This window comes from Meleagris gallopavo, chromosome 21 (genome assembly GCF_000146605.3).
Source record: "Meleagris gallopavo isolate NT-WF06-2002-E0010 breed Aviagen turkey brand Nicholas breeding stock chromosome 21, Turkey_5.1, whole genome shotgun sequence".
NCBI classification, from domain to species: Eukaryota; Metazoa; Chordata; class Aves; order Galliformes; family Phasianidae; genus Meleagris; species Meleagris gallopavo.
Window position 1 is genome coordinate 8,136,985 of NC_015031.2, and position 9,492 is coordinate 8,146,476.

At 38.5% G+C, this 9,492-nt stretch overlaps 1 protein-coding gene and 1 long non-coding RNA gene across 2 annotated transcripts; one reads left to right on the plus strand and one right to left on the minus strand.

Annotated features, from left to right (window-relative positions):
• The first annotated feature begins 1,153 nt into the window (after positions 1-1,153).
• Positions 1,154-7,598, plus strand: LOC116217360. Its single transcript, XR_004161808.1, has 2 exons — positions 1,154-2,838; positions 5,130-7,598. It is a non-coding gene; the product is annotated as an uncharacterized LOC116217360 (long non-coding RNA).
• Positions 3,073-9,492, minus strand: TUBD1 (tubulin delta 1). Its single transcript, XM_003211834.4, has 9 exons — positions 9,472-9,492; positions 9,058-9,252; positions 8,379-8,526; positions 7,716-7,932; positions 6,840-7,071; positions 5,898-6,062; positions 5,096-5,236; positions 4,398-4,581; positions 3,073-3,473 (listed from the first exon to the last, which is right to left on the minus strand). Exons 2-9 carry the CDS (start codon positions 9,227-9,229, stop codon positions 3,371-3,373), a joined length of 1,362 nt encoding a protein of 453 aa, XP_003211882.1. The 5' UTR covers positions 9,230-9,252; positions 9,472-9,492; the 3' UTR covers positions 3,073-3,370.

Sequence of the window (9,492 nt, forward strand, 5' to 3'; positions counted from 1 at the left end):
TTTTTTACTGCTATGAAGTCTTATTTTACAAGCAAGTCCAAATAAATTGCATCAGTGCCCTGCCACAGGCCAGTCACTGTCTTTAAAGTACTTGTAACTTAGGTCCTGTATTTTCTGGTGATCAAATAAACTTATCCTGTTCACTCAGTATTTCTGCTATAGTTAGTCCTTGAATCATCTTCCAGGGAACTTGCACCTGTCCGTGACAACAAACAATAGTGAGGTTTGATGCATTGTTCCTTGGTTCATGGACTTCCTGTGGGTATTTTGCCTGAAAGCAGTGGGGTCAGGGCCACTGGTGCTGCCATCCCTCAGTCCACCATTGCCTTGGGATGGCCTTTGATCTACCTTGCTCATTTCAGCTGCTAATGAAGTTACAGCCCTCTGCCAGGCTCAGGCTCTTGTTTACACAACTAATTTTCTCCATAAAACAATAATAAAGAAAGAATTCTCCACCTTCTAGTATAATTTGAGATGATGTACATTTGAGAATAGTTATTCACTTCCTGCCACTTGACCCTCTGCTCTCCACATCCTGGGGAAAAAATAGAGGAATTCAGCCACAGATTAAAAAAAATGAAGGCTTAGTTTGGGAGAGGGTGTGAGAATCTCAAAACTGAGGTCAGCTGCAAAAAACGCTGGCAGGAAGAGACCTGGAGAAGCCAAAAATAATTCCTGTCAGCCTTAAGTAAAATCAAGGTGATCATAAGAACGAACGCAACAGTTACAGTTCTGTTTTTACCTCCTAATTTTGTAGCTTCAAGAAATCTGCATTGTCAAAATTCAAAATTTGACTGGCATCTTGTTATGCAGCAATGAATTTTGTGGCATAGCTAAGCCATTGAACTTAAACCCAAAGATGCTCCTTTGTTAACTGAAAGTGACATACTCCATTAAAGAGTAGATGCAGCTGTAATGGGTGAATGGCTCTGTGTCATTGTGGCTGCAGTATGTGCTGCTGCATTTGCTTCATGCTTGGAATTGTAAATACACAGACATAATGCAGTGGTATTTCTGCAAGTTACTTATGTAGCAGTACAATAGTCTACAGCTCTCTTCCTTGTTGCTGAGAGGACTTACCTGTCGTAGCTGTTTAAAAGCTCTTTTGTAACACGGCGTCACAATGAGGAAGAATATCCATCCCTGGGACTCAGTCACTGTTTTTCAGAAATGGAGTTACCTGTTTTCATTTCTGACACTGGAAGAAATCCTTAATCTGACAACAGTATCTGTAGCTAACACTAGGAAAAATGATTTCTACCTTTGCTAAGTATCCTGTGCTTTTTGAAGAAGGGAAGAAGGAGAACCTCACTGTTCTGCTTGCTTTCCTGACCCTTTGCTCTTTGCAAACTTGAACTGCCCGAGCTGGTTCTCTTGATGTTTTGTGCAATCTTTCCTCCAGTTTATTGTATGAGAATACCCACCCAGCTTAATAGTTCAATTGACAAAAACATAACACTAGAAAATCCCTTTTGATCGTTACAGTTCCCTATCTCTGAGCTGACAGGAAGTAATTTAGTGAAAAAAAATATTAAATAATCACAAATAATTATCTATAAAAACTATATTTGGTTTTAAATGAAGTATATCTGAATAGTTGAACAATGATTATTGTGCCCTCCTTTTGAGAAGGAATTCCTAAAACAGGAATTAAAGCAGCTGAGTGAAAAGAGAAGGCAAAGTGAGCTGAGTTGTTGGATTGTGCACTGTGGTCTGTAAGAAGAGTAGTGTCAAAATCTGCTGTCATACACATCAGGCATCTTTTAATATGAAAAGTCACCTGAATGCATTTACCCCACTTGCTTTCTTTGTCTTCCCTCCTGAATTTTTTTCTTTTTTTTTTTTTTCTGAAGGCATTAGAGATTAACATTGCTTATCTTTAAACTTTGATGAAATGTATCAGAAACCATTGTGGCATGCATTGAAACTACAGCCATGACAGTGATCAGCTGTTGTTGCTTCTGTATTTGAGCAATTGTGAACTTACCCCAGTACTTTCTCCAATCAGCTGTGCAGTTACTTGGATCGTGTCAGATTTGTTTGCCTTTCCAGATCTTGTGCTCCTGAGCTACTTTGAGAACAGCTGTTCCTGGATGGATTTTAACGCTTCTGTTCCTGACCTGAACAAAAATGAAGAGATGAACGAAACCAGGAAAGGAAGTATAGATAAGAGTAACATACAGCGTCCTCTAACTGAAGCCCAGCAGAATTACAAGAGCATTTCTGCATCTACTGCTGTGTTAAGTCACTGCAGGTTTAAAATCCAGATTAGAATTTCTAATAGGGCAAGACTTCTATGCAGGCCATGTTGCAAATGTCCTTAACATATTTACCGTTCTACATGCTTGCTCATCTTTTGGTTAAAAGCTCAGTGGCCTGGAGTGAAATAGCTCCGAACTTAAACTGAAACTGTGATATTTGTCCACTTCTCACAGGAAAAGTCCTTGAGATTGATCTGATTTTTTTTTTTAATCTGAGTGGTTTTTGGTCACTTTTGCTCCTGTACCTGGCTGCTGTGTTTGCAGGCTGCAGCTTCACGGTGGCACCACCTTGTGGTCGTTGTAACATTCGTCGGGAAAATAAATAGCCTGGTTCTTAAATTTTGAAATGACATAATAACATTACAGTGTTATCCATCTGTAATCTAACAGCAATTCTCCTCCCAAATCTTTTTAAGTACTAAAAAGCAGATTTAAAGAAGAACACCTGCTTGCTCTCCTAATACAGGATGAAGAGCAAGAGTTGTTTTTTCCCTGTAAATGTATAGAAAACATGGAATCCATTGTGATCTTCTATATAACTGGAGGATACAAAGACAATGAAGACCCCCATTCACAGGTGTTGTGTTTTTTTTTTTTCTTCCCAGATGGTTCAGAACTTCCAATGTTTTAAGCCTTGAAGTAGAATTTAAGCCTTACTTTGCTTTAAAGCATCACGTGGCAGACTGTTGTCTCTTGAATGATACCCAGATGGAGTTTGGCTTAATAATTCTGATAGTGTGTGTTTTTATCAATATTAAAGCATTCCAGGGCAAAGTGTTAGCATGAAAAATTGGAATTGGAGAAGCTGGAATGCCTAGGGAGAAGCCCTTCTGTATAGAAATTCTTTATTAAAAATATGCAAGTTCTGAAAATGACATTTAAAGATTAAGCTATAACAGATATCAGCTGTTTTGGAAAACAGCTACTACATCTGTTAAATAGGAATAATATCTGTGCATATCAACATACTCAGTTCTCATCCAGTTTGATTGTGAGCATGCCTTGCTCACAAGATTAACAAATAGTTGTAGTCCAGTAGTTTATATATTTGATAGTTGATGGAAGGTCTTCCAGTGCTGGGTTCTTTCAGGAAGAAACCATTTCAAAAATCAAAGGTTGGTGTAACTGGAGATAACTTGTTCCAGAGCTGTGAAACTGTCCAAGAAATCTTCCTCTTCAATTCCAAACTTAGTATACTGGTGAACATAGGCTCTGTGTGTCGAAGTCAAAACAGACAAGACATTAGAAATCTGTGAAGAATCTGACACATTCAATTAGACTGTATAGTTGCTGTAACAAATTCAAATGGATTTTGGTGGTTACATTTTACCTTTCTCTCTTGAACCTATTTTGTAATTCATACTTACTGATAAATCATGACTTATTTCTAATAGCATTTATTGCTTTGTATATTGCTTAATGAGACAGAATTGTATCTAACAAAATCCAGCTAACTAGGAAATGGAAGGAGCTATGATGATTAAATGAGAAAAGTAATTTATAAAGTTGAGATGCAGAGCCTAAACCTGTGTGTACAGGACAGCTTGCTTCCCATCACTGCTGTTTTTACAGCAGGTGGTAAAAATAGGAACACTGCTGGTAGATGCAGTATTTCTCCTTTGACTTTTAATCGCCAAATTCCTGTTTATCAGGTGTCTGCTGTGACACTCAGTTACCTTGGGTTCATGGTGACCAACTAAAGAGGCAATCATTTTCCATCCCCTCAGTGTTTTTGAACTGAGCCAGGAACTTGTTTCCTGGAATGTGAAGCACGTCTGTATATAATTTAGAAACTCTATGATCAGTAAAAGAGTTTCTGTGTATTATTTTTAGAATGGGCAATCTGGAATGCACTAAGTTTAGGGAGCTAGAAGACTGAGAAAATGGCTGAATCAGTAGCTCTAGAATATGTGGTATTGCTAATCCACAGAAAATAAGCACTGTTCTGTGCAAGGTAAGCACCCTGCCATCATGTTTGAAGTAAAAAAAAAATGTTTCTGCTGAAGTGTGGGAACAGTATTCAAGCTCATTCACCATTACTTTGCTGAAAAAGAGACCTTTTTCTGCAATGATTTTGCTACCACTCTAAGATAATAATCAGCTATAAAGGAAATGAACAGAATTATTTTCACTTACTTGGAAGCAAACATATTCCAAGCTTTTCCTACAACATTGTCAAGAGGTTTCAGCAGGAACTGGCTATTGCTAACCAGAGAAGCAGACTTTTCATACTTATTAAATGCTCTTGGGGTTTTCCACTCATTAAAAGCATCCTGAGGATTTAGCCATGATGTATATAACGAGGGATCTCGGAAACTTCCTGTAGCAGAAATAAGATAAATGTAAATATTTTGATAAATGTAAAGCTACAAGGTCTTGTATCTTGATCTCATTAGTCCCATGTGACCTAATCGGTGCTCAGTGGATCAGTTCAGCCCTTGAGAAAAGTCTGCTGGTCAGCTTCAAGTGTATTGAATGTTTGAAACAGTTATACTACCTAGGAATGTACTCTGTGTCAGTACTTCATATGTGAGGTATGCTCGTCATTCCAGAAGCAGCAAAATATATTTTCAGACTATTGCTAAGAATTCTACTGTATATGTAGACTTCAGTCTCTTTGTCCTTCCCTACAACTCTTCAGCTAATATAGAAGCCTCAGCTGTAAATACAACAGTCCTAACTAGTTACACAAGGCCTTGCACATTAAAATCTTTCTAGAGAGAATACTGATTTTATTAGTCAAATACGTGTCCTTGTTTTATTTTCACTTTCACGCAAAGAAAACAGTTGAGATGTGAAACAAATGGCTGAGATGTTGTGCCCTTCCTTCTCACCTAAGTCTACACTGTGTGTATCTTTTCCTCGCAGGATGACCAGGTTGGCAATGGAAGTATTGAAATGCAGCAGCTTGTTCGTGGAATGACTGGAGGAGATGGAGGAGCCTGGACATGGCGGCCGTACTTGCCAATCAATACCTACAAGATTTTTGCAAACAAGTTATAAAACAAAGTTAATGTTTCATGAAATATGGATTCAGACTAACTCTGTGCCCCAAGCTGAGATCATGCTAGGGTTTGTAGTTTCTGCATGTCGGCTAAGCAGCAATTGCACAATTCTCAGAGGAAAACCGAGCTTGGCCAGCAGTGTTTTCCTGGTAGTCACTAATCTTACCAGAGAAACGGATACCTTTTTCTATAGTTAGCAATCTGCCAGCCCATTCTTTGCATAAGTGGAAGCTTTGCTGAATTCTCAATGTAAATGATATGGGAAAGCTAAGCATATGATTTTTATTAGTAGGTATAACAAGAAAAAGCATAGCAAAACAAATGATTCAAAGAATGTTCCAAATGAATCATGTAAATTAAGTGCATGACCAAAAACTGTTGTTTTGCATATTTTCAATAGTTATAATTAACTGAAATGTCTGGGAGCAAAAACATGAGCAAGCCAGGAGTGGCAGCTGAGTGAATAGTGCAGAAGCAGCTGGCTATGTGGAGGCAAATTCCTGCTGTCTGAGGGCAGCAGCTTGCTTCTGAAAGGAGTGACTAAAATCAGTGAGCCCCACAAAGCAGTAAGCTGTATTTCAACTGTAAAGATGTATTCTTAAAGAGTGATGGCTGAGTGAGTGATTCTTACCTTCCTCCATTTTAGCATTAGCAATGAGCATTTGCCTCAGATGTTTGAGGAGTCCATGCCAACTGAACGTGCTATATGCAAGGGAGTTTTCAGGCATCTGAGGTATGTTACGGAGACCCAACATCTTGAATTCAGGATGTGGAACTAACGTCTCCATTAAGTCTCCTGGAAAAAAAAAAAAAAGAAATAACAGCTGCTCATGTTTGACAAAAATATTGCATAGGCTAGTTAAAAAAGAAGAAGAGCGTGAGGGATTTTACAAAGATTAGTAACTGAAGGTAAGAAAGCAGAGTATGTAAAGTTTAAATTTAACAAATATACAGACATATCTGACAAAATGCAAAGATTTACAACCTACCACTGAGTTTTATACGGGCAAGTTAACAGCTCTTATTTGACAATTTAGAGTTGTCCTCCTTTTAGTCCGACTAAGAATCTGAAAAGACTTTCTACGCTTCTGAAGAGGTGGAAAGGAAAATGAGAGCTTAATTTTACAAGCAGATTCTTGGCAAGCCAATCGCTTGTTGCTACCAAGTTGTGTGCTAGTGTATTTTCTGAGCTGAACACAAAACTAGAATTTGTTTGTACAAACTTCTAACCTAATGTTAATTGTTAAAACTCAGTCTAAAATTACCGCCCAGCAGAAATTTCCTCTGAAAGGTAAATGAGTACAAGAGTGGTAGTCATTTGAAAAAAGAGGAACATGAGTCTTTTGGTAAAGAAGGAAACGAGAAGCTGGTTATCTATTTTTGACTCTGCTACAAAATTAGGGTTGAATTACTAACTTAGTCTTTCACTTCCCTATCTATTTTTACTATCTTAAGCCTTGGGTTATATCCAAATAGTTGAGTAAAAGAGACTGAAGAACTTAAATTCCCCAAATGAAATGATTATAGAAAGATGTGTAAGAATGCCTTAAGTATCTACTTTGCAGTTAGATACCTAAGGGGTTTCTGCTGTAGTGTAAGCTAGCTTCTGCTGTGTGAGCAGGCTGGAAAACACTCCCCAGTTGATGTGCAATGACTTGATTTACATCCCTGAAGGAGATCTGTTTAATATGCATCAGCTGAGCACAGATCTTGTGGATGACATCATTTTCATGAACAAGAAGAGCATCTGATGACTGATACAGATGTGACAGAGTCAAAACAGAGTTGTAGTTTTGAACAATGACCTGGAAAAATAAAAAAGAAAAAGAAAAAAAAAACAAACCACCAAATGAGAGTCAAACAACTTGATCTCTTTCTATAGTTTAATATATTCCTCTGGCTACTGTCATTTACTCAGTTGTGGTTAAGGAAGTGATTCATTTTCTTTGCCAAAGTGCAGAATAAGGTCAGGAGCTGTCACAGCTTTTTCATGGAAATGGAGCAAGACCTATGAGAATCACGTGACTCATCTCAGTTCAGAATGAAACTTGTCTGGGAACTGATTACCATACTCAGATACTGTCATAACAGGAGATTTCTAGATAGCTAGTAGAGCTTCTCATGAAACTGCATTATACCACAGCACTTTTATAAGTAGATTTTAAATGTTTTCTTACAAGCTTGAGATATCCATGATTTTTTTTATTTGATTGATGATAGTCTTGATTTTTTTTTTAATGAAACTACATTAAACTACCAAATATGAGGCAAACAAATTGCTTTGTGTCACGTGGAACTTTCAAAGAATGAAGTGTTTCTCTTTTCTAGTTTATTTCTGTTGCATCTATTTTGTTTTACGCATGAAAAGCAAACAGTTTATTTAAGTTCCCGTTCCTCTGTGATCACAATTATAATCTTGCAAAATATCTTTGTGAAAAATGACATTCACCTCACCAGTGCCATAGGGCCAGATAACGTGGTTTAGTATAAATGAGGTTGGAAAAGCATCTCTTAAACACTGAGTCACAAATGCTCCTAGGCCAGAACCTGTACCACCAGCCATGCTCATTATTGTGAAAAATCCACTGAGTCGGTCACATTTCTCTACTTCTTTTCGCACTAGATTCATGATTACTTCTTTGTTTCTAGGCCCGTGAACAGAGTAGCTGTAGAATAAAGGAAAAAAAAAAATGGCAGGTGATATAAAGTAAGTAGGCAGCAAGGTCAGCCTATTCATAAAGGGTACTTTATGGTACCCTTTATAGGGTACCATAGGGTATTACCAGTATAACTTGGCATTGTGTCACTCATTCTACTTGTAGTAAATAATCCTCAGCTGTGGCACTTATTTTGCAAAAGAGCTATTCATAAATTGTGCTTATTGTTAACCCACTTTTAAACATATTCTAAGCCATTACATTTTCCCTGTAAATACCAATTTCATTTTGCAAAAAAGCAGCATAGAAATGTTGCTGCAGTATGTACTGTTTCTCTACCTTAAGTCATTAAACAATGTTTCTCACACAGCTGCAACAGTATCACTCCTAGAGAGCACAGACAGTCCATTAGCCTCTACAGTTCTACTAGTGAAGCTGGAAATGATGATTCATACCCATTTGCCCAGTTGTTCCCAGACCCTTGCTTCTGACAGAAGTGCGACTGATCATTGTATTTCCAGTGGCCAGACCGGGCAGCTATTGATAAAGTTTGGCTGATTACTTTAGGTTCCATGTCAACAAGCACAGCCCGAGCAACTGGTACTGTATGGGGAAAAGAAACAAAACTAAGTGCCAATATCTCAGCTTGTTTATGTGAGATACCAATTTGCATCATGGCCCAAGTTGTATTCCTTCCACCCACATAAACCCAACTAGAACAGAAAACAGGATGCAGCAATGTCCTGGATTTCGAGAGAACCAACCACTGATAATACTAAAGATAGATCTGAATAACAGGGATATGGATACTTGGGAAAGAAATGTCTCAATTTGCTTGTCAACACTAGATTTAAATAGTCCAGACCCTAGTCCATGGTACTATCTACCTACAATGGGAAATGTGGATATTTGGAAGGGAAGATTATTTATGCATACACGTCCCATTTCCAGCCTGTGTTACTGGCAGACATGATCCATGGCCTCAGGCATTCTACCACCTGTGATTCTGCTTCTGTAGTTGTAAGCAATGTCAGGAAGGCATAAGGCTGGGACAGTTCTTCCAGACTGAAGGTAGGACTTGGCTGATGTCAGTACCAGACCCTCTGTGGGACACAAAACACCTAAAGGCTGTACCTCCAGACTCTGCCTCGCTGAAAAACCGTTCTGTACAGGCATCGTGGTAGGCTTCATTCTCCTTCTTGGAACACAACCCATGTGTGCCACGGACATCACCACAGATGGTGTTAAACACCTCTTGACCAATTTGGTTACCACACTGGCCAAGCTGGACTGCAACTATTGACATTCTAATTCACCTCGTTTTTAGCCCTAAAAAAAAGAAAGCACGCCTTTGGTGGGAAAAAAAAAAAAATGTTAAAAAGGTTCTGACAAGCAGAATTCTGATCACTTTTGTAATTTTTTACAACCTCTAGTGAGGAGGGAAAGGCTACAGTACAACCAGCAGCTATTTCTGGTGAAATACCGACAGTCAGCACTCAAAGAATGCAGATGACAGTTTAGAGGCAATCCTCTGCGTGTAGCACCGACCTCTCCGTGCAGACCGCTCCC